Source organism: Pelodiscus sinensis, chromosome 23 (assembly GCF_052426305.1).
Source record: "Pelodiscus sinensis isolate ZL-2025 chromosome 23, ASM5242630v1, whole genome shotgun sequence".
Taxonomy (NCBI): domain Eukaryota; kingdom Metazoa; phylum Chordata; order Testudines; family Trionychidae; genus Pelodiscus; species Pelodiscus sinensis.
This window is the reverse complement of record NC_143074.1, coordinates 16,636,506-16,662,212: the sequence shown is the minus strand read 5'-3', so window position 1 is coordinate 16,662,212 and position 25,707 is coordinate 16,636,506. Positions and strand designations below refer to the sequence as shown.

The window sequence follows — 25,707 nt, the reverse complement described above, 5'->3', positions numbered from 1 at the left end:
CCCTGCTTCCACAGGTGGTACCATGTGCTGGCTTGGGGAAAGAGCCTAATGCCCATCCCCCACCCCTCCATGCCTGCCTCTAGCCATACAAACTTAATTAATAAAATTTCCATCACTTTCTCTCCCATGGCTTAAATGAGGCACAAGAAATAAAACAACCAAGGTGGAATCTTTTGTTCCCTTCTGTTAAATGTTTGAATGGTGTTAATCTTGACATTAATGGTGACTGCCTATTTTGTTCTATACTGTGCTTAAAACAACAACAACAACAAAACAACCCAACACTAAGGCTACATCTAGACTGCAAGCCTCTCTCAAAAGAGGCTTTTTCAAAAGTATCTTTGGAAAAAGCCTCTTTTGAAAAATAGCGTCTAGACAACAAGAAGATTTTTCAAAAAAGTGGCTCGCTTTTTCGAAAGAGTCTAGACGCTCTCTTTCGAAAAAGCCCTGTTTTCATGCAATAGCGCCTTTTTTCAAAAGATGCCTTTTTTCAAAAGGCGTTATTCCTCGTAGATTGAGGTTTACCGCCGTCGACAAAACCGCCATGTTCTGGTCTAGTAGTAGTCTAGACACACCCTAAATGTTAAATGCTTTCTTCCTGTAGCCCAAATAACCCGCACCTGGATGACATCCACAAAACAGATCTGCTAAGTTGGGGCCTTTTGTTAATTCCATTTAATTTCTGTGACATAATCCTGAAAACACTTGCTAACTCGACTGGCCTTTACTGATGTGATAATACAGTTTGCTTCAGTGGGACGACAGGTTGAATCTCTCTAGTCCAGCACTCTCCAGTCCAGTATCATCTGTGGTCCGGAATGATTTTAGGTAGCTGGACGTCCACTTCTTATGGGCGTGGTCAAGTTTCCCCTGGTCCTATAAAGTTTTTTTACAGCCACCAGTCCTGGCTCTCAGGATTTTGTACTTTTATTTAGCTCTAATTTACCCCTAAATGTCTTTTAACAGCCCATTAAGCAGAGGACGTGTTGGTAGTGCTGATATAAAATATTGACTTCCCGTGGTTTGGCAAAGTCTCTGGTTTGGCACTGGTCAGGCCCACAGGGTGCTGGACTAAATAGGTTCAACTTGTACTTATGTGAATAAGGAGTATTCATATGTAGGTTTGCAGATGTATTTTCCTTGGACTTGTATTACTTTTAGACAAATTATGCTCTAATAATTCTATATTTTTGGTAAACTAAATGTCTGATGTTTTCTTTCAATGAAAAAACAAACCAATGATCTCACTGACATTCAATAAACAAAGATAATTCAGCAGAATATTTTTGTTAATTTCTTTTATATTTAGACGCTGGTAAACATGAAATAACTCAATGATTTCTTGGACTACTTATTTTCTATTTCATGATGTCTTTTTGTAAACCAAACTTCCATTGCTCCTCCTCCATAGCAACCATACCTACCTCCTGGAGAACTTACTGGAAATTGAGTTACCAAGGTAGAACTTTATTTAGTTTCTTTTAAGCATTTGATCTGCTTTCAGAAGAGCTCTGGGGATCCTGATGGATGACCATCTATGCTTGTGGAACTCCAGTTCTATGGCTTAGCATTGAATTTGTGTATTATGAATTGTCAGGAAAGCCTGATGGCACTGAGATTAGATAAGCTTGGATATTACCTACTTCTCAGCAGTGATATCATGGATTTCCCTCTATGAATGTTACCAGCCTGCATCTCTACTATTCAAACTCTGAGCCACACCCACTGCTCTATCAACGTGCCCCATTCCCCACCTGCAAAACTTTTCTTCTCCAATCCTGCATGCTCACACTGCTTTTCTAATGCACATCATTCCTGACTTTTGCTATGTCCCTCTGAGCCTCTCTTAAGCATAGATTGTCAATGAAGACACACGATGTAGCGGTTTTGTGATCAGAACCAATATTAGAGACCATTAAACTCATGTTCATTTGTGACTTCAACCAGGATTTAAACTCAAGCTAAATTCAAGTTAAAACCCTTTCCTGAAGAATCCTGAGTGTGGGTCCTGAGTGGGGGAAATCTTTTATCTTGGAAACTCCAGATGGATTTTTTTAACAGCTATGAAAATCGTTCCTTAATTTGAAATAATTTTTTCCTGTTTTCTCTTTAGAATGATTTACGCAAAGCCACAGGTTCTAAAGCCACCGTAAGTAAAACTGAAAATAAGTGTTTTTGTTTCATCCAAGATACAACTGAAGTTAAAAGACTAAAGTGAAACCAAAATTTTTAAGGAAGTTTCTGAACTTGGAATCAAAGGCCTGAAAGGGACCTTGAGACATAGGTGCTGACTTTCTTTTTAGCTGGGGGTGCTCAATCTCTCCTCCACCCCTTCCCCACTTTACCCATTTCTCCATACTCCCAGTACAGCCCCACCTCTTCTTCCTCTGCTCCGCTCCTGTCCCAGCTCTGCCCCATCTCTTCCTCTCAGTGTGCTGTGTCCCTGCTCCTCTCCCTCCCTCCCGGAGTATCCTGAATGCTGAAAAACAGCTGTTTGTGGGAGCGGGGGGGTGCCAAGAGGGAGGGGGAGGAGTTGGTCAGAAGGTCCGCCAATGGGCAAAAGTCACTGGTGGGAGGAAGGAGCTTGACTGTCTATAAAGTTCCAGCCCCTGAGCACCGATGGAGTCAGCGCCAGTGCCTCTAGTCCAATCCTCTGCACGTGTGGCAGGACTCAGGGTATGTCTACACTGGCAGATTTACAGCACTGGCTGTTACAGTTCTGCTCACAGAGTGATGCAGGGATACTGCTGTTGTGTGTCCGCACTGTGTTCCTTGTGATGGTGGAGTGCATCCAAATTAGCAGCTCTTGCAATGTCCCAGAGAGCAGTGCATTGTGGCAGCTATCCCACCGTGTAACTAGACACAGAGTGCTTTAGAAAGAGTTTGCAATGCCGCATGGGGCAGGCAGTGTCATGTGATGCAGTTTTCCCAATCCCATTGCTCTATGGTCAACCTATTACACTGACAGCTGCTTTTCAGTAGAAATGTAGGGGACGGGGAGAGTGTGGGTATGTGTTGGAGGGGAGAGACTGTGTTTTGGGGGACATCAGCATGCTGCTTTGTAAGTTTAGACAGCTACACAGTAATCTGTCTCTCCCTCTCTATCACACACACACACACACACACACACACACACACACACACACACACACCTGTCTTTTTGTACAGCAGCACGAGCATTCCACTGAATGGCTTGCTCTTGTCCTGGAGCAGATCAGCAGGGTGTCAGAACCAGAGCTTTGAAAGGGGATATGCATGTGCCTGCAGGGCAGAGAGACAAGTTCAAAATAATGAGCAGAGTGGCCACTTGAAGGATTATGGGACATATCCAAAGGCCTGTAACTATGCAGAAAACAACTGAAGTGTTTACACTGGCATCCCAGTGCTGTAGTTACAGCGCAGAAAGCTCTATGCCTCTTGTAGAGGTGATTTACCTAGAGTACAACAACTGTGGAATTAGTGCACATTAAGTACCTTGCCAGTGTGGACACTTTAGGAGTTATAGCCCTGGAAACTGATTTACTGCCCCGTAATTTGCCAGTGTAGACTAAATATTAACTAGACCATTCCTGACAGGTGTTTCTCTAACCTACTCATAAAACTCTCCAATGATAGAGATTCCAAACCCTTCCTAGGCAATTTATTCCAGAGTTTAACCACCTGACAGGAAGTTTTCCTAATGTCCAATCTAAAATTCCCTTGCTTCTTATTTATCTTCAGCGGTTAAGAACAACAATTTTTCTCCTTCCTCATTGAAACAACCGTTTAAGTACTTGAAAATGTTTATAATGTCCTCTCTGTCTTCTCTTCCATAATAAACAACCTAACTTTTTTCACTCTTCCCTCATAGGAAATGTTTTCTAGACCTTTAGTAACTTTTGACATTCTTCTCTAAACTTATTTCAGTTTGTTCACAACTTTTCTGAAATGTGGCACTGAGATCTGGAAACGATGCCTCTAGTTGAGGCCTAATCCATGTGGAGTAGAGAAGAAAAATTACTTCTCGTGACTTGCTTACAATACTCCTGCTAATATATCCCAGAATTATGTTCAATTTTTTTGCAACAGTATTACACATATTTAGTTTGTGGTTCACTTTAACCCATCGATTCCTTTGTGCAGTACTCCTTCCTAGGCAGTCATTTCCCAACTGATTCTTCCTAAGTGGAGTGCTTTGCATTTGTCTGTACTGAATTTCATCCTATTTATTTCAGACCATTTCTCCAGTTCGAATTTTAATCTTATTCTCCAAAGCACTTGCAACCTCTCCCAACTTGGTATCATCCATAACTTTTATTAGTGTACTCTGTCATCATCATCCTCGCCTTGAGCATCCGTGTATCCAAATACCGATAGCCTGCACCTAGAAACCCTTCTAGCGCCCCAACTGCCTGCCCTAAACTCAGCTCACAGCCCCTCTCAAACTCCAAATCCTGTAATCCAAGACCAGAGCCTGCACCCCAACCCACTGCTCCTACCTGATGAAAGTGAGGGAGGATGGGGAAGGGAGGCAGGATGGAGTGAGCAGGGAGTAGGGCCTTCCAAAGGGCACAAAGGAGGTGGCGCAAGGGTATTTGAGTTTGAAGTAGACCTTGGCTTACACTTAAATTAAAAAAGTGATCTTGTGCTTTAAAAGGTTGGAGACCACTGATCTAGCTTGTATTTCCCTAATTGATTAATGAGAAGGTCATGTGAGACAGTATCAAAAGCCTTTACTAAAGACAAGATAAACCATATCTACTGTTCCCCTCCTCCCTCCACCCCCCAATCCACAAGACCTGTTACCCTGTCAAAGAAAGCTATCAGTTAGGTTTGACACTATTTGTTCTTGACAAATCTATGCTGACTGTTACTTATCACCTTGTTATCTTCTAGATCATGGGTTCCCAAACTGGGGGGTATGCCCCCCTGGGGGGACATGAAGAAATTCCAGGGGGGCGTGAGTGACCCAGCCCCCCATCAATCCTCCCCCCACCCAAGTTTTGCTGCTATTTTTTTTCTGCCCTCGTCAGTTTCTTTTTTTTTTTAATGCACAACAAGTTTTGCTCGGCTTGGGGGGGGCAGTGTGAGGGTTTCTCATAAATCAAAAAGGGGGCATGATACGGAAAAGATTGGGAACCACTGTTCTAGATGTTTGCAAATTGATTGCTTAATTATTTCATCCATTATCTTTCTGGGTACAGAAGTTAAGATGACTGGTCTGTAATTCCCTGGATTATCTCTGTGTTCATGTATTCATACAAAATCTCAGAAACACTTGGATCTTTAAACAAAGTACAACCCAGGATGTTTTATTTGCTTACAAACCTTATGCGTGACGGATAGATGCCAGTGCAGTGCACCATTAGTTAGCTGATAGTTTCTTACATTATTACTAAATCTTAAAGGGTTAATCCAGAAAGATTCCAGTAATTTGTAACATTAAATAGCCTTATTGCACAATGCCATGTGAGTTCATGGACTTGTGTATTTCTATACACCTATTAGTTATTTCTGAACTTTGACACATGGATCTGGTAGTGTCTTTCTAAATGTAGGGAAGGCAACTGTCTCTGTGTTTCTTACTTCTACAGTGTGATTCTAAAGAAAACTTCCTCTTCCACAGGAGAAATGACGTCCTTATGATGACTCCATGGTTTGCCCCAATAGTTTGGGATGGGTCCTACAACATCGAGATCCTGAATGAGCAGTTCCGACAAAGGAATATCACTGTAGGACTGACAGTGTTTGCGATCAAAAAGTGAGTGTGGCTTATTCACAGAACTGTATGTTAGTTACGAAAGGTGAAGGATAATCACTAAGAGGCATGGGAACCTGTTTTGTCTGTGTTTGTGTGTGTAGTGATGGTGTATCCCTTGCTCATCTCACCCTTCCTAGCAGGAGTTTTGCTGTAAGACACCCACCAGTACTCCGCACCTGCCCCCTCCCTCCTGGCCAGACACTTACCCCCGCTTGCTCCTATATTCTATTTTCCACCCAGATTCTGCACCTTGTCCAGCACACTGGGTCCCTCATTTTTGGCCCCTCCTCAGAATGTAGAAGGGCCCACAAATTCCATTAACCCTTGAACCCCAGAAAAGTCTGGCCTGAGGCCTTGATCCTCAGTCTTACCTACCCTCCTTCCACATGGGGCTAGAGTGCCAGGGGAGTGAGATGTCTCTGTTGGGGCCACATCAGTGAGGTTTAGGGGGTTTTGGAGGGGTTCTTTCTTGCATCTCACTTGTGTGGTCCCGACTGATTTTTCTCTGGGCCAGTGACCCCTGACCCAAAACAGGTTCCCTTTGCCTCCCGCAAATAAAGATAATTCTGAAACATGTTGTGTTGGACATAATGTTTTATTTAAAAATGAAGCCTGGCCAACTAGCCCCCAATTATGTCGAAGCCCCCATCTGGCTGCAGCATCATAACACTCCTGCACCCCCACAGACTCCAACCCTGAGCCCATCATACACCTAAGCACCTGTCCTGAGCCCCTCACATCCCCAAACTCCTGCACCTCCACATCCCCAAGTCTTCTGCCACAACACTCCTAAAACATCCACACACTGCCCTAAGTTCCTCATACACCCCATCCCAAATACCTGCACCCCCACATCCACAAGCCTGCACCTTGCTCAGCACCCAACCCTCCACCAGATGCCAACACTCCCCAGCCTGGAGCCCCCTCTCTGAGCCAGAATCCCCTTCTCCACCACCTCCTGCACCCAAATTCCCTCCCAGAGCTTGAACCTCTCACCCCTTCCCACACCCAAATCCCTCATTCCCACCCCAGAGCCCGCACCTCCTTCCTCAACCCAGTGAGAGTGAGTAAGGGCTGGGGACAGCAAGTGATGGAGATGAGGGGAATGGAGAGGGCTGGGCCTCAAGGAAGAGGTGGAGCTTTGGGGAAGGAGTGGGGTAGATCTTGGCTTGCCCTGACATTTAAAAAGTGATCTTGGGTGTTAAAAGGTTGGAGACCACTGGTCTAGGTATACGAAGTCCACTGCTTCCCATTTATCCACAAGACCTGTTATCCTATCAAAGAAAGCTATCGGATTGGTTTGACATGAGTTGTTCTTTACAAATCCATGCTGGCTGTTACCTATCAGCTTATTATCTTCCAGATCTTTGCAGATGAATTCCTATATTATTTGCTTCATTATCTTTTTTGGCACAGAAGTTAAGCTACTGGTCTGTAGTTTCCTTTGTGCAATTAGTCCTTGCCACAGAAGGGATAGCTGAGACAGAGGTCAAGTGACACCAGCAAGCCAGTGTGGCAGGTCAAGAGAACACACAAGGCTCAGCCCACCAGCTGACACTGCTTCATGCTGCCTCTCTGTCCTGCAGAGAGACCAGAATGCTCCAACACCTTTCAATTGCACAGAACTCACCACACGCTCTTTTGTAAACAGTGCATGCCCCAGGCAGTGTCTCTGTCATGTTCCTGCATTCTGCCACCCCCTCATCCGCTAAATTTATATCCAAGAAGAGGGAACAGGAGAGAGAGGAGTGGAGGGAGAACTTAATCTGATAGAGGGTGAGGGTACTGGGTGCAGAAAGATGGGAACATTTACACTGAATGGCTACGTCTAGATTGCATCCCTTTTTTGTAAATTAGACGTATTGCAATTGCTAATGAAGTGGGGATTTAAATCTCCCCCGCTTCATTAGCATAAACATGGCTGCCGCTTTTTTTTGGCACGGATCTTTCCGAAAGATCCCTTATCCCTCTTGGTATAGTCTTCCCAAAGGTGGCAAACCATACAACAGGGGCTGCTCCCAGACACAAGGACACTCCTGCTTACCACCCAAGATGATTGCTAGAAACATCTAAGACTAAATAAGGGAAAGCATCAAACCTAGTCTGGGAGGCCATCCAGCCTGTGGAAAAGGACGACTAGAACTACAATTAGGGTAAAGTATTGTATGTAACACATTTCTTAGTTTATTAGGCTTAGCCAGGCCCACCAACAGAGAGGGCAAAGGGGACAACTGCAGTGTTAAGGGCTGGCTACCCTTGCTCTGCCCCTTCCACCCAGGGCCCTGCTCCCTCCCCACTTTCATAGGGACCCAGCAAGTCTGTTGGCTCTTCTGGGTTTAGCAGGTGTGTTTTGTTTTACTTCACTTCGTACAGTAACTTATTTTGATCTGTCTGGTATTACTCGCAATTGCTTAACTCCTACTTTTATACTTGAGAAAATCACTTTTTTATATTAATCAATCGTGTGTAAATAATTGTTACTTGGGTGGGAAACAACTATGCATAGCTCTCTTTAATTGATAAAGGGGGAGAGCATTTTATGAGCTTGCTCTGTGTAAAACCCAATACAGAGTAAAGTGTATTTAGCTGGGATTCTGATCGCACTGGGGATGTGCACCAGAATGCCATGTCTAGCCCATTTGACTGAGCCTTCCCAGAGCTGAGCTGAGTGTTTGTTTTACTCTGCTGTGGGCTGGGTCCTCAACTCTGTGCCACTTCTAGAGAAGACCAGAGGGTCTGGATCAGCAGGACATGGTGGAGAGGCGCACCAGAAAGCAGGTAGGTGGGTGCAGTGGTATTTCAGCACATTAACACTGTGTCTAGACTACATCCCTCTGCCGGCACAGGGATGTAAATGAGGCACTTCGAAAGTGCAAATGAAGCAGGGATTTAAATATCCCATGCTTCATTTGCATAATTGCATCATGGCACTCTTTCGAATAAGCGCCATTTTGTAACTAGAACCGCGGTCTAGACGCGTTTTTTTTTCCAAAATGGCAGTCTTTTTCAAAAGATCCTGTACTCCTCAAAAAATGATATTTAATTATATTTAAATGCTATTTAAATATTTAAATGACATTTAATGATACTTAAATCCCCGCTTCATTTGCACTTTCAAAGTGCCTCATTTACATCCCTCTGCCGACAGAGGGATGTAGTCTCGAAGTACCCTAAGTGGCAGTCTCAAAGGTATCTCTGTGGCTGAACCTATCACACCCCTAAAATAACCTGCCAACCCACTTGCAACTACTTTTTGGGCTAGCACCTCCAAACCCCCATCATCAAAAAATGAGGCGTACAGGATCTTTTGAAAAAGCCTGCTGTTTTTCAAAGAACCGCATCTAGACTGCGGTTTTAGTTTTGAAATGGCGCTTATTCAAAAAAGCGCCATGATGTGATTATGCAAATGAAGCATGGGATATTTAAATCCCTGCTTCATTTGCACTTTCAAAGTGCCTCATTTACATCCCTCTGCCGACAGAGGGATGTAGTCTCAACGTACCCCAAGTGGCAGTCTCAAAGGTATCTTTGTGGCTGAACCTGTCACACCCCTAAAATAACCTGCCAACCCACTTGCAACCACTTTTTGGGCTAGGGCCTCCAATTTGAGAAACACCCATCTCCCCACTGACATCTGTATAGGATAGGGTAAAAGATCACAAAAGATCAGATTTCCTGGAACGAGACCAAATTTCATGGTCCGAGGCATATTTTTCATGGCTGTGAATTTGGTAAGGCCCCAGGCATGGAGCTCAGGTTCAGCCAGCATTTAACAAGCTCTATTGCCGGCCAACTTCCGCCACTCCCTCAGCTTTTTCTAAGCTCTTAGCGTATGTCTACACTACGAACTAGTGAAGCTAATGCAGGCATTCGAAGTTGCAAATGAAGCGCGGGATTTAAATATCCCGGGCTTCATTTGCATCCTCCCGTCCGGGCGCCATTTTTAAATCCCCTTAGTCCAAACTAACTGCCCTCGGCTACACGCGGCAGTTAAACGTTAACTCGAACTAAGTCTTTAGTTCGAGTTAACTGTTACACCTTATTCCACGAGGTCAAACCCAGGTGGGGAGAGGAAGCAGCCCAGGGCGGGCAAAGGGAGCCTGCGGGCTGGCGAGTTAAGGCAGACGCCCCGCCAGCCAGACCGGACAACCGTGATCCTATGACAACTCTATTGAGGGTAGTGACTCGCACTACTCAACTATCAGGCTGTGTCTACATTGGCACCCTTTTCCGGAAAAGGGATGCTAATGAGACACTTCGGAATTGCAAATGCCGCGGGGGATTTAAATATCCCCCGCGGCATTTGCATGAATATGGCTGCCGCTTTTTTCTGGCTCGGGGCTTTGCCGGAGAAAAGCGCCAGTCTAGACGGGCTCTTTCGGAAAATAAAGCCTTTTCCGGAAGATCCCTTATTCCTGATTTTCAATCCCCCGCGGCATTTGCAATTCCGATTTGTCTCATTAGCATCCCTTTTCCGGGAAAGGATGCCAATGTAGACACAGCCTGCATGTGCGTCCTTGCGCAAGTAAATTTACAGTACAGCGTTGGCAAACAGGACTTCTTCAGGAAGCATTATTCCTCTCTCCACGAGGAATAAGCCCTCTTGTGCAAAAACTCTTCCACAAGAAGGCAGTGTAGACAGGCAACATGAGCACATCTTTTCCACAAAAGCACATGGCAGTGTGGATGCACTCTTGTAGAAGACCTTTTGCACAAGAACTCTGGCACAAAACAGTTCTTGTGCAAGAAGCCTGCAGTGTAGACGTAGCCAGGGAGTTCAGGAGAGGGGAGAAGCCATTTTTTTGAGTAAGTCTGGAGCCAGCCAAGGCAAGGGCAGGACTGGCTGCTTGGGGAGCTGGTAAGCCCCAGGCCTGCATGCAGGGTTGCTCCAGAGAATTGGCCTCTAGGGACCTGAAAGCAAAATCCCTTAGCTGGGCTCTTTCTTCGCCACTCCTGATTCCCAGTTTGTAGAGTTTGCTAGGAAACTTCCTCAGCCAGGCTGAATTAGCCCTCCAGCTCCCTCTGTGAGACCAGTCACCACATGGTCAGCTCTGCTCTGTCTGCTAGTTCAGGGCTGCTTCCTGCTGTGTGTCTGGGCTAGGAGACTACAGTTTGGATTTTAGTACAGTTGTGTAATCTGCACCTTGAGCCCTGCACCCCTTTGTGGTGAGAGGAAATCCTGGGACCGAAGCAGCCTGATTCCAGCCTGGACAGGATCCCTGCTAGCAGAGATCAGCCCTCTGCAGTGACTGAGGAGTCCAGAGTCATCTCTGAACCTGAGGATCATTCATGGAGTTTGTGAGTGCACCATCTTTTAGTTAGTCAGTCAGGGAATTTGTTTTGGGGACCCCCCCCCCTACTTACTGAACTGTGTCCTCAAGCCAGGGAGTAAGGGTTTCGGGATTTTATAACCTGCTGCATATTAAACCTGTGCAGGGATTTACCACCTTATCCCCCTTGTTAGTCCTTTGGGCTGTACTGAACCTAGTCAGCCATCCTGCTAAACCACTGAAGTGAAGAATTTTGTAGTCATAGGTCATCAAGGGCCCCAACAAAGTACGTGTACCAACAGGACACTCATCTTATATTTGCTACATCAAGTCACATGACTGGGGAAAGTCACAGGTATTAGCACCGTGGGCACCAGGGAACTTAAAAATAGTGTTTTACCCTGTTAAGTTATATTTGTCTCCTGTTTAATATAATTATTGTGTTGAATATATTGTATGTGTTTGTGTTATTTCTTGGAAGTCTCCAGCTATCTGGCAAGTAAGTGGAGATTATCTTGTAGTTAGAATTTTCCTCCCAAGCTGCCCTGGTGACCCTGCCAGGAAGGAGTGAGGTGGGTGGAGGCACCGCCAAATAAATTCACAGGAAAAAATAAAGAGGATACACCCTGCTGAGTGGGTGGCGGGATCCAGAAGAATCCAGACCTGTCCATCAAAACCCGTAAGCAGATTGGCATTAAAGAAGGTAACCGGGTGGAGAGGGGGCACTACATTCAATAGACTTGATTTCATGCAATCAGGACTTTGATATTGATTCTGGGGTAGTTATAAACGATTGTGCCAGCATCATATATAGGGGTGTTACATTGCTTGGGGTTTTATCTTTTAATTAGAATCTCTTCCCAATAATATCTTGGGTATAAGTAGCATATTTGTACCCTTTGTTTTATAGGGAGGGTTGCTAAATGTTTCCTGGTGCACCTTTACGTTTTTTTATAATGAGAAATGGGCTTACTTGAAGAAACTGATTTCTGATTCAAAGCTAAGCATTTTTAAGTAAGGCTAAATATGTTGCAGAAAGGTCTTCTGGCGTCCAAACTGCATGTGGCTAGTAAATGAATTGGAAATGACCGTGAATGAACAATTCCAGTCTTCACTCTGCTGTATATCTGTTTACTGTATAAAGATGAACCAAACAAGAACAAAGACCAGGCAGATATTTCTCATTCACTACTACTAGTTCAAAAGGGGCAACGAATGAGGTTGATGTTAATTTTTAAGAGCTACAGTGTACAACTCTAATGTTCATCTCTCTCATAGTCAAATGAAGGGAGCTTGGATATTTGCAGTGTAACTGTAAAGCTCCCTCTCTCCTATTGGGTGTGAGTTGAATTCTGGAAGTTAGTGGTGCCTCACCTGGCCCTTGATGGGTTTTGATGGATATGTTTTAGAGGTTCCTTTGCTGGCTCTCTCCAATATAACAGCAGATAAGGCTCCTGAGTGCTAGTGGTCCTAGTGCCCTGGCTGTTTTCCAGCCACTGATGTCAAATCACAGCCAGAGGTCTTGGCTCATTACTGGCTACATGGCAAGGAGCTCTTGTAACACCTGGTTCAGATACAGACAGGGTACATTTCAGTCTTCACTTTTCCCAGGTAGACTCCCTTCCTGGCTGTGGGGAAGGATAGAGCGCCATGGTGTCTGTGCATTTCTCCGCACTTCCATATGTATTCATGGGCCGAGCACTCATGTAATCAGCACAGTATCTAAAACCTCACTCGCTCGTGCAACACAGACTCCATCAGAGTCATATAAAATGTCCTGATGAGCTGAATGTAGCTCACGACATGAAGGTTGATAATCACCAGGATTTGGAAGGAAGTAATCCTAACCAGGAAACTCAAAACTCATATTTTTGAAGCATTGTTTCTGATTAAAATATAAACGTTATTTTTGATGTGCATGAGCATTATCAGTTCCTGCTTGCAACAAAGCCTGTTAGGTGGCGTCACAGTGATTTGTTACTTCTTAATAGAAATCTTATATTCATTGTATTTTTACATAGGAGAAAACTACTGACATTTACACAGCTTTGATCATCAGCAAATGCTTTTAATTGGTTCATCTTTCCCTCCCTAAATAATAGCAGCTAAATTCTAGATCCTTCTAGTGAGTCCAGCCACGAAACCAGCCCTGTCGGTCCTTTCACTATCTCTTATCTTTTTCCACACTAAGTTCAGAATTTTCATCCTCATCTTCATGATTCTGTCCAGCTCTGCCCATTCTTCCAGTCTTCTCCAACCATGCCTTTTATTTCTAGTAATTTCTTCTTCTTCTTTTTTTTGGTAGGTATGTCGTGTTCCTTCAGAAATTTTTAGAAAGTGCAGAGACGTACTTTATGGTTGGATATAAGGTGAACTACTACATTTTCACAGACAGACCACAAGAAGTTCCTAAAGTTGAGCTCAAAGAAGGAAGGAACGTAGTAGTTCTGCAAGTCCAAAACTACCCGAGGTGGCAAGAAATATCTATGCGACGCATGGAAATGCTCAACCACTTCTCCCAGAAGCAGTTCATTAATGAGGTCGACTACCTTGTGTGTGTTGATGTAGACATGAGGTTTAATGACCACGTTGGAGTAGAAATCCTGAGCAACTTGTTTGGCACACTACACCCAGGATTCTACGCTTCAGAGCGTCAGTCTTTCACCTATGAACGTCGACCTGTTTCTCAAGCTCATGTGCCCTACGATGAGGGTGACTTCTACTATATGGCAGCATTTTTTGGAGGAACAGTAAATGAGATTTACAAGCTGACCAAGAAATGCCATGAAGCCATCATGGTGGACAAAGACAATGGAATTGAGGCAATATGGCAAGAAGAGAGTCACTTAAACAAGTATTTTGTTTACCACAAACCAACTAAAATACTTTCCCCAGAATATCTGTGGGATGACAATCTAGGTAGGCCAAAGATCCTTAGGAAAAGAAGGTTTCTTGCTGTACCAAAGAACCATGCTGCAATCAGAAATAAATGAAATTCTTCTCTGACTCGTCTTAGTGCAGTGGTGGGCAACATGCAGGCCACATGTGGCCCAAAGTTATCTGATTGCTGTCAGCGAGACATTTTGCTGATGTTGATCATGTGGGGAAAATCAAATAACTCCAATTGTGTCAAAGGGGGGACTGTGCGGAAATCAAAACTCTCTAAAAGAAAACTGCTGTAAGGGTTAAAAAGTTTTCCAGGCCTCTCTCCCTGTAACAGAGAGAAATCAAATTAACTCTAATCAAGACCCTTACAATGCCTATCTCAACTTCATGGATACTCCTAGTCTGTCACAATTTGTCATGTAAACCCTTATCTTTGTCACAGTTTGCCTTGTAGACTCCTCCACTCAAGTTCTCATGTGGCTTTGTGTACTGTAAAAACTTACTTCTAGCACTCCTGGGGTGAACAGAAGTCTCAGAGTGCTTCTGCTGAGACTTTGATATGTTAAAGAAAAACAATCCACAACTGAGCTGTCTGAACTTACTGTATAAAGATTCCCTGAATCTGTCTGTCAGGGCTGCTGCTTCACTCTTGGAAGTGACAGCCTGCATGCATGCATCATAAAGTTTTCTCTTCTAGGTTTCTCTCCTGCCTCACTGATTTGACCTCCGGCCTCGGACCCTTCTGGGGGCTCTGTACCCCAGGGGAGCGAGATTTCCCCCTCAATCATTTGCAGGCACCACACATCACAGCTCCCATTGGCCTGGAACAGAGAAGGGCAGCCACTGAATGCTATAGGGGTGTTGCACAAAGTCAGTGCTAGCAAAATATGTCGTGGCCTAGAATCAGATTAACCTGATGGGCCACAGATTGCCCACCACCATCTTAGTTCAAACTAACCTAACTGATATTGCAGATTTCCTTGGTTGATGAGAATATACCAGGGTGGCCAATCCATTAGAGATGAAGATCCAAAATAGCGGTCGATAGAGCACAAAAAGCCACGTATTACATATTTATTTTTATATATCTATCTATTTAGGTGCTGGTTCTCCGCGGGGAAAGTTGTTGAGCAAAAAAAAAAAAAGCCGCACCAAGGGCACCCTTTAAAACCATGTACCCCAGGAAAAGAGATGCATGCAATTCATTTAAGTTATGGAGATATATATAGTGCACAAAATATAGTGATAAAAATAAAATTACAGGAATTTTCAGACAAGAGCCATTCTCACTGGATTGAAACAGGAGGTGCGGGCTCTGGGGTGGAAATGAGGAATTTGGGTGTGGGAAGGGGTTCAGAGGTGCAACTCTGGGAGGGAATTTAGGTGCAGGAGAAAGTAGAGAAGGGGATTCTGGCTCAAGGAGGGGGCTCCAGGCTGGAAAGTGTTGGGGTCAGATGGAGGGTTGGGGAGCTGAGCAAGGTGCAGGCTTGTGAATGTGAGGGTGGAGGAGTTTGGGTTGGAGTGTGTGAGGGGCTCAGAGCAGGGGGTTCCAGTCTATGATAGGCTCAGGTTTGGGATCTGGGTGTGTGTGCGGGAGTGTTATGATTTTGCGGCCAGATACAGGCTTGACCCCATTTGGGGGCTTGTTGGCCAGGCTTCATTTTTAAATAAAATATTATGTCAAGCACAACATGTTTCAGTGTTGTCTTTAATTATGAGAGGGGCGGGGAACCTGTTTTGAGTCAGGGTTCACTGACCCTCACAAAAGTTAATTGGGGCCACACAAGTGAGATGCTAAAAAAATTACTCCTTCAAAACCCCCCAAGCTCCAACTGTGCTGGTGGGAGCAGGGGACAGGGTGCTTGGGCAGGGACTCATGAGGGGATCTAGCCGGGGGAGGGGACAGGGACAACTGGGGCCAGTACGTGGGGATCCTACAGCTGCACGCAAGGTGTGGGGTCTCAGTAAACACGTGCGCCGATTCCCCCCCTCCCCGAAACAGCCGGCGCGTTTCCTGAACAGCTAAGTTTGTGACACGCCAGCAACTTCCTTCCCCCGCTGCCTGCCTGTGGGGGGGAGGAGGAGTCCCAGGACTGCGCCAGCTCCCACTGCTCAGGAAGCACACACCCTGCTCCTCACTCCCCACGACAGCTGCGCGCTTCCTGAGCAGCTGGAGCTGACCCCTACTCCCTCACCCCCTAACCCAATCCTCCTGTCCCCTCCCTTAGCCCAGAGCCAGGCACTCCCCCCACTCCAATCCAAACCTCCCCCCCCACTCTAACCTAAGCCGCCGCCACTCCTACCGCCACGCATGTCTGGTGCTGGGGTGCGTACACTGAGTGGCTGGACTTGAACACACATTGGCTGGGACGCCATGCGCATGGGACGGCGGGGCTGGGAGCAGAGAGGTGGTCCATGAGCACACGCTGGCTGGGAAGCCATGCGCAGGGGGGACACTGTGAGCAGAATGGCAGGCTGCGAGTATGTGCTGGAACGTGGCTCAGAGCGGCCGGCCTGAGTGGTACAATCAGGAGCTGCCATTTTTTAATCAAAGCACTGCATAAAGCCTGTGAGCCAAGGGTTGGTCACCCCTGGAATATACAGACAATTGGTAAAGCTCCATAACTTTTTCTCACATGACATAGAATCATACAGCTGGAAGAGACCTCAGGAGGTCATCAAGTCCAGCCCTGTGCCCAAGGCATAACCAATCCCAACTAAATTAAACCAGCCAGGGCTTTGTCAAGCCGAGACTTAAAACCTCTAGGGATGGAAACTCCACCACCTCTCTAGGTAACCCATCCCCAGTGCTTCACCACCCTCCTAGGGAAATAGTTTTTCCTAACATCCAACCTAACCCTCTCCCACTGTAACTTGAGACCATTGCTCCTTGTTCTGCCATCCCGTCACTATTGAGAACAGCCTTTCTCCATCCTCTTTGGAACCTTCCTTCAGGAAGTTGAAGGCTGCTATCAAATCCCCCTTCACTATTCTCTTCTGTAGACTAAACAAACCCAAATCCCTCAGTCTCTCCTCATAGGTCATGTGATCCGGTCCCCTAATCACTTTGGTCAACGTCTGCTGGACCCTCTTCAACGCGTCCACATCCTTCCATAGTGGGGGCCCAGAACTGGACACAATACTCCAGATGTGGCCAAATAAAAGGGAATAATCACTTCTCTAGATCTGCTGGCAATGCTCCTCCTAATGCAACCTAATATGCCATTATTATTAGCCCTCTTGGCTACAAGGGCACACTGTTGACTAATATCCAGCTTCTCATCTGCTGTAATCCCCGGGTCCTTTTCTGCTGAACTGCTACTTAGCAATTCGGTCCCCAGTCTCTAATAATCCTTGAGGTTCTTCTGTCCCAAATGCAGGACTCTAAACTTGTCCTTGTTGAACGTCATCAGATTTCTTTTGGCCCAATCCTCTAATCTGTCTAGGTCACTCTAGACCCTATCTCTGCCCTCCAGTGTATCTACCTCTTCCCCTAGCTTAGTGTCATCTGCAAACTTGCTGAGGGTGCAAGCCATCCCCTCATCCAGGTCATTAATAAAGATATTGAACAAACCCAGCCCTAGAACCGATCCTTGGGGTACTCCGCTAGAAACTGACCGTCAACCTTACATTGAGCCGTTGATCACTACTCGTTGGGCCCAACAATCTAGCCAGCTTTCTGTCCATCTTACAGTACATTTATCCAATCCATGCTTCCTTAACTTACTGGCAAGAACATATCAAAAGCTTTGCTAAAGTCAATGTATATCACATCCACTGACTTTTCCATATCCACAGAGCCCGTTACCTCATCATAGAAGCTAGTCAGATTGGGCAGGCACGACTTGTCCTTTATGAATCCACGTTGACTATTCCTGATCACTTTCCCCTCTTCCAAGTGCTTCAAAATGGATTCCTTGAGGATCCCTTCCATGATTTTTTCGGGGACTGAGGTAAGGCTGACTGGTCTGCAGTTCCCTGGATTGTCCTGCTTCCCCTTTTTAAAGATGGCGACTACATTTGCCTTTTTCCAATTATCTGGGATCTCTCCTGATCTCTACGAGTTTTCAAATATAATGGCCAAGGACTCTGCAATGACATTTGCCAACTCCCTCAGTACCCTCGGATGCATTAAATCTGGACCCAAGGATTTCTGTATGGTTTGCTTTTCTAAATAGTTCCTAAACGGTTCTTTCCCCACCAAGGGCTGTCCATCTCCTTCCCATACTGTGTGGCCTAGTGCATTAGTCTATGAAGACAGAGGCAAAGAAAGCATTGAGTATTTCAGCTTTTTCCACATCATCTGTCACTAGGTTACCTCCCTCCTCCAGTAAGGGTCCCACCCTTCCTCTGATCATCCTCTTAGAGTACATCTAAACTACATGGCTCCATCGATGGAGCCATGTAGATTAGTTTACCCAAAAAAAGGGAAATGAAGCTGGGATTGAAATAATCACCGCTTCCTTTAAATCAAAATGGCCGCCGCGCTGTGCCAATCAGCTGATTGTCGGCAGAACACGGCAGTCTAGATGGGGATCTGCCGATCCCAGAACCCTTCGTCGGCAGATCGTTTATGCCTCGTGAAATATGAAATGAGGCATAACGGATCTGCCGACGAAGGGTTCTGTGGTCGGTAGATCCCCGTCTAGACTGCCGCGTTCTGCCGACAATCAGCTGATCGGCACAGCATGGCAGCAATTTTATTTTAAGGAAGCAGTGATTATTTAATTCGCAGCTTCATTTCTCTTTGCCGTCCTGCCTAATCTACATGCCTCCGTCCACGGAGCCATGTAGGGTAGACACACCCTTATTGCTAACATGCCTGTAGAAATCTTTCTTGTTACCCTTCGCATCCCTTACTTGCTGCAATTCCAATTGCGCTTTCGCCTCCCAGATAATTCCCCTGTATTCTCGAGCAATAGCTTTATACTCCTTCCCAGTCATCTGTCCAAGTTTCCACTTCTTGAAAACTTCCTTGTTGTGTTTATGCTCACCAATGATTTCTCCAGTAAGCCAATCTGGTCACCTACCATATTTGTTTTTCTTGCTGTGCATCGAGATGTTTTCTTCCTGTGCCTTTAAAATACTGCCAGCTCTCCTGGAAAAGTCTCCTTTTCTGAAGTCTAGGGTGTGTATTTTGCAACTCTCCTTTCTTCCTTTGGCCAGGATCCTGAAATCTACCCTCTCCTGATCACTGCTTCCCAGGTTGTCACCTACCTCTACTTCCCCTACTAGTTTCTCCCTGTTTGTGAGCAAGATGTCAAGCTGTGCATGGCCTCAGGTCGGTTCGTTCAGCACTTGTACCAAGAAGTTATCCCCAAAATAATCCTAAAACAATAAAATCTTTTTCCTGAATTTAAAAAAAAATTATAGGGAAATTATGGAATATCCATCATTGAGGATTTTTTCAGAGCAGGTTAGACAAACACCTGTTGGGAATAGTCTAACCTGGAGTAGGGAATAATTTTCAATGGCAGGATGAGCCGAGAATTTGGTAAGAGGTCAGGGGCTGCACTTTCCTAAGATATCAGTGGAGAAGGTGTAGCATCTGGGACAGCATTTGGGTGGGAATTCTGACCTGGAGGAGAAGGAGAGGGTCAGTGAGGGAGTTTGAGTACAGGAGTGGGTTGTGACGTGGGGCAGGGAATTGAGGTCTGGAAAGGAGGGTGTAAAGTAATTGACTCGTCTCACGGGTTCCTCCCTGTGTGGACACTATTGGGCGTTTCTGCGTCTTTCCCCATCCTCGTATTCCCCAACACAAATCATACGCGACGGAAGTCCTCCAGTCCTCCAGCTGGGGACCTTGCTCTTCAAGGTTATCACCCTGGCTGCACTACAATTTCCACTCAGTGGAGGAGAAGGGGGGCTCGGGCCCACCCTCTCTCCAAGCCCCGGCACAGGGCCCTAAGATAGGGAAGGCGTCTCCCTGCACAGCAGACGGGGTAGTTGCCCCTAAAACCACCTGCTCTCGGGTTCCACTGCCTCGCCCTGGGCCGCTTCCTACTCTGCCTCTGCGACCCCTGTTTCCCCCCTTCTACAGCGAGGGGGAGGTCCCCTACTCACCCCCGTCCCATTCCACCTCGCTTCCCCTCCCTTGGCGTCTGCCTCCTGCTTTTTAATCATCCCGCAGAGCTGGCTGCTGCTGTCATCCGCCTGCATCCTGGCCGCGCCTACGGTGACATAGGGAGTCGCCTGTGGCCGCGCGTGACCTCCCAGCACGGCCGAGTCGGCAAACACCGGACGCATGGCAGCCTGCCCGGTCTCCACACACTCCCCCTAATCTCTGGAGAGTTTGTCCCAGCTCTCCGGAGTGCGGGGCCGGAGCACCCTGTCACAGGCAGGGTGCCAGCTGCAGGCTCTGATGACCCAGCAGGACTCTCATGCTGTTTCCCTGACAGCTGCATCCCCATACTCTGTGTAAAGTGGCTAGTGACTGGGACCAGCATGTGTGTGTCTACTTAGTGTGCTCCTTGAGGGGGGTGCAGTGGGTCTCTGCATGCTGTGTGCACCCACAAGCACTGCCCTTGCAGCTCCCATTGACCAGTTTCCAGCGGGGGGCAGGAGCAGAGTGCAAAGACTCCTCTCCCCCCCCAAGTGGCTCTGACTACTCAGAGACACACAAGCTGGCCCTAGCATCTGACCATTTCAGCAATGTGCGGCGCCATGGCAGGCAGAGAGGTTGCCTGAGGGTCCTGCTGGGCTGTAGTGGGATGGAGCCAAGTGTTTGGTGGGCTGGATGTGGCCCACTGCTATATTTTGCCCACTCCTGGTCTAGATGGTGCTTGGTCCCGCCATGAATGCAGGGGACTGGACTTGATGACTTCTAGAGTTCCCTTCCAGTTCTATGATCCTAGGAAATACCGTGGCTTGGGTCTGGGAAAGGGAGAGGAGGCACGGCTGCAGCTGGTGTAAGGTTTCTCTGGGCAGATGAGGGTCAGGACTGCAGCTAGCCCAGGGGTCCTTGGAGCAAGTGGGGGATGGGCTGCAACCACCCAGGGGATCTTCTGGTCAAGGGATGGTACTTGGGGTTTCTCTGGGTGGAGAGAGGGAGGCTTGTGGCTCCATCCAAGGGAGGGAGAGAGGGGCCCATTAACTGTGCTGTCCCAAGGCCTGGAATTCCTGTCAGAAGGCCTGAGTGACTATTGCCAAATATCTTATTGCTTAGATGGAAAATCAAATTGCTTGTAGGGATAGAGATTTGGGGACCTAGAAGCTAAAAAGCATATCATATTTTGAAGAAGGACCGCAGACAAATATGAAAAGATTTGTTCTAACTTTTTAGAAACCTTTAATTAATTCCTAGTGAATGGAAACCAAAATGTCAGTCTTCTGTCCTCTCCCAGCCCCACTTCCTTCTCCTTCCTTTTTCCACCCATTCCTTCACTGTTCTGTTTTCTGCCTCTCTCCTTCCCATTCTCCCCTTTTTTACGGATGGGGATACACACACACACACACACACACACACTCAAACAGTTCTGAATGCTAATCCCTATTCTGACATTTTTCACTGTGCCTCAGTTTTCCCATTAGTGGAATGGGAATACAGATTGAACCTCTCTAGTCCATCACTATCTGGTCTGGTAACATCCATTGTCTGTCTTTCTAAGAGTCCAGTAAGCAGTGGAAATGTTGGTAATACTGCTAGACAATATTGACCTCCTGTTGTTCACTAGTTTTCTCACAAAGATTGTGAAGGAATCATTGTTTGTAGGGTTGCCAGATGGTTTAACCAAAAATACCCCCCCGCTCCTAAAAAAAAAACATAGGGGAAAAAATTATGTTGAGAAAAAAGTTGTTGAGCAAAAGGACCCAATAGTCATTAAGCAAAAAAAAAAAACAAAAAACCACCAGCATGGCCCCTTTAAGAAAGGCCTTTGAGGTTTTTTGAAAGTGGCCATCTTGTTTTCCTGCTCCGAGCCAGAAGACAACTCCCCTGCAGAACCGAGTAAGCGGGCCTGGGCCCGGCTGCTGAGTGTGTGTAGGATTTCCAGGTGTCCGGTATTTTTGCCTCCTGACAGGGTAAAAAAAATCAGAAAATACCGGACATTTTAGGTGTGTCTGGTATTTTGTGAATTTTTTTACCGGACAGGAGGCGAAATACTGGACTGTCTAGGTCAATACAGATAAGGTGAACAGACGTCCTCCTTTGAGGACAGTCCTCCTTTTGAGGGGCTTGTCCTCCCCAACAGCGGCGGATATAGGACAGGGCAAACGGGGCGGCTGCCCCAGGCCCCGCGCTTCAATAGGTCCCGTGCACGCACGCTACTTCCAGTTGGCTGCTGCCGAGACACATGCGTGAAATGCTACTTCCGGTCGGCTGCTGCCAAGGCGCATGTGCAAAATTGTGCCTCCCCGGGCCCCGCAGCACAGCCCTGGGCCCCGCAAAATTATCATCCGCCCCTGCTCCCCAATAATTATGTCTTCCTTTTGTCCTTCTTTGGATAAAAAATGTCCTTCTTGTCCTACTTTGCCTTAAAAATATATCCCACTGTTTTTTAAAGTATCATTATACTGCAACTGAACCCCTGTTAAAAGGCTTAATATAAAGTAAAAGTACACTTAGAGTATATTTATGAAATGTTATTGTTTATTTTGAGCCATTTTAATTTAATGTCAATGTGATTTTTTAGTTGACACAATTAACCCTAAAAATGTTGGAGAAAAGAAAATGCCATTTCAACGAGAATTTAAAAAAGGAATTTCCTTTCATCAGAATTGTGGATGAAACAAGAAATGATTCATTAGTGAAGTGTACTGTCTGTTTGGTGGAATTCAGTGTGGCAGTAGGTGGCCGATCCAGCAGAACGAAGCATGTTTCATCAAACAAACATCAAAATTCTTTAACATCGGCATCAATATCCCAGAAAGTTACAGACTTCTTAGGAAGTACTGTGACAGACCGGGCCGTGTCTGGGCACAGCTGAGGGCGTCCGCTCAGGGTGAATTGCTCGAATCCGGGGCTCCTTACAGCCCCCGACTGGTGACCTCTCCACACAGGCCACAAACCAGTCCCACAGAGCACTTCAGCAGCCTGCCTGAAGCCTCATGATCAAAACCCCTCCGACACCCCAGCAATATCCGTGCCCCAGATGGCCCCAGGCCTCATACACAGGTGGGGGGGTCCTAGCACCCAATCCCACCTACCCCGAACAAGTTCTGTCCGGTTCCAAGAAACCAGCCACAGATCCCTGGTCAATTTACCCTCTGGACCTTACCCACAAATCACGCTGGGCCAATCCTTTGGAATCTATATCTAAAGGTTTATTATTACAAGAAAGAAAAGCCTGAGAGTAAGGTTATTAAAGTACAGTACGTTACATGCACCGAATCTCCCAGTTCTCAATGCAGGCTCTAGCAGAGATGTCGCAGCTGCTGGTTTAAATGTTCTTATTGCACATCCTAAGATCAGGATGGGTTCACAGGTCTTCCGGGCTCTTCAATCCCTGCAATGCTGCCTCTGGGATGAAGTGCTGAGCTGAGAATAAAATGGCATCGACCGCATGGCCTCTTTATACCTCCTTCCTGGCCTCTTCTTGTATGCAGCAAGTCACCTGGTCAGAGGCCAATCTCTATGTTCCCTGCCGGCTGCCCTCAGGTGACAAACCCCATTCTTTGGGTGTGTCCATAGCCTATTGAGAGCCATTGTCCCACAGGGCTTCGCTACACAGCCTGTCCATAGCAATGCTTAACCACATTCAGAGAAATATTCAGCTTCCACACAGATTACAGATTCCTACCTACACACACAGACATTATATATTCACATAAATAGCGTACATAAGATCAACAAACAATAAGCTCCCATTCAATACCCCACACGGCTCCCTTTTATACCAATTTCTGGGGCCAACACCCCCACCTAGGGGTGCAGCAGCGATCTGGCTGCTTCCCTCCAATTCAGTAATGTGACAAGTACATTTATTGGAGAAGATGAAAAGAATTTAGCAGCTGCCGAAGGCCTGACTGCGTACCACACTGTGATACACTATCAAAGTTTTCGGAACATGGACTGTACATCAAAACTGAATAGAGTACTTTATAATAAAAAATTCCATTGTGCCAGAACTAAAGGAGAAGCTATTATTCGCAACGTTTTTCAAACTTACGCACAAGAGAATTTGAAGAAAGATTTAGATAAAGCTAAATTTGTTACGCTTCTTTCAGATGCTTCAAACCACAAAGATACAAAGTTGTATCCGGTGTTATTTCGTTACTTCAGTTTTGAAAATGGAATTCAAATCCAAGTTTTGAATTTGGAAGCAATTGATGATGAGACATCTGAAATAATATTCAATCATATCCAAAAATTAGTGGATAATTATAATTTGAATGATAAAGTTAGTGCGATGTGTGCCGATAACACAAATACAAATTTTGGCAGTGTAAATCGCAAAGGCGATAAAAATGTTCATAAGAAAATCATGCATTTACTTGGGAAAACTATTATTGGAATCGGTTGCAATGCCCATATTGTATCTAATGTCATCAATACAGCATCAAGCTTAATGTCCATCGATGTTGAAGTTGTGATACCTCAAATTTATTTACGTTTTAAACAAGTTACATAATTAAAGACTTTCTGCGAAGAAGCCTCAGTTGAATATAAAAAACTGTTGGGATATTCAAAAACAAGATGGTTAGCTTTAATGCCAGCCATTGAACGAGTGCTGCAATTGTTCGAGCCTCTAAAATAATATTTTCTAAATTTGGAAAAATGTCCACTGATCTTGAAAAACTTTTTTAAGAATTAATCTGCTGAAGTAACTCTGTATTTTGTTCACAAGCAAGCAACTTTGTTCCAGTCAGTTATAAAAAGTATTGTAAAAGAGCATATAACTTCTACAGAAGTGGGATTGCATATTAAACAATTAAAGGAGCAACTTTAATCACGTCTTGAATCCAACTTCCAACTACAATTGGTTGTAATTACTAATTTAAACAAATTACAAGAGAGCAATCTGGAAATGAAGAAAGAATTTATAAGGTAGGCGACGAGCTTTTATAAAAATGCTCTTGAATAGCTAGAAAATTGGACTAAGAATGAGGAATCAGTGTATGTGTATGATTGGATTCTGCTGAATGAAAAAATTCAATGGAATAAAATGCTTGAAACAGTTTTATTCGTTCAAGAAAAATTTAGCATCACAATAAATGACAATTTATTGTTCGACGAAGTACGAAGAATTAACAATATAATAAAAGACAATGGACTGAACACAATATTGATAAAACATGGATCGAGATTTTAAATTTCTTAAAAGAGCGACAAATACTGATGTTTTTAATGTTATATGATTGTTTCTGTTTGTCTTATAAGACGACTAATATCATGATCATTTATTTATATAATTATTTATATACATATACAAGTTGGTTTTTTTTTTGTCAACTCAGTGTCCTCCTGAAACGTTTTCAAATTCTGGTCACCTTAATACAGGACACCTGGCAGCCCTAAAGAGTTTGTAAAGTCCTAAGGTAAACACTGTGGTTATTTATTCATCTGTCAAATAAAAGTTTTATGCAGACACAGAGAATGGGAAAGAAAATCTGCTTCTGCTCTCCACTCCCCCCCAAATGTGAAGCTTTCAGATAGGGTCGCCAGGTGTCCGGTTTTGAACCAGACAGTCCAGTATTTCAGCTTTCTGTTTGGGAAACAAATTGAGAAAATACCAGACATAGAAACGTCCGGCATTTTCTAATTAAGTAACGTTTATTGTTATCAGGAGTATCCGAGCGTAGCTGCTACCGGGAGCCTGTCCCCCAGCCGGGCGGAACACAGCTGCAGTAGAAAGGAGGAGGGTGGGGGCGGGG

General features: G+C 45.4%; 2 protein-coding genes across 2 annotated transcripts in view; both read left to right on the top strand.

The window, feature by feature from the left end:
* LOC149521745 (histo-blood group ABO system transferase-like) overlaps nt 1–15,586 on the top strand; it is a 33,546-nt gene extending 17,960 nt beyond the window's left edge. Inside the window, exons 4-7 of the mRNA XM_089772921.1 lie at nt 1,412–1,459; nt 2,114–2,149; nt 5,606–5,740; nt 13,316–15,586. Coding sequence (XP_089629047.1) covers nt 1,412–1,459; nt 2,114–2,149; nt 5,606–5,740; nt 13,316–14,003 — 907 coding nt within the window. The 3' untranslated portion in view covers nt 14,004–15,586. The remainder of the gene's footprint in view (nt 1–1,411; nt 1,460–2,113; nt 2,150–5,605; nt 5,741–13,315) is intronic.
* The window catches only part of CCDC180 (coiled-coil domain containing 180), a 295,490-nt gene that overhangs the window by 65,518 nt on the left and 204,265 nt on the right, over nt 1–25,707 (top strand). The window lies entirely within an intron of this gene.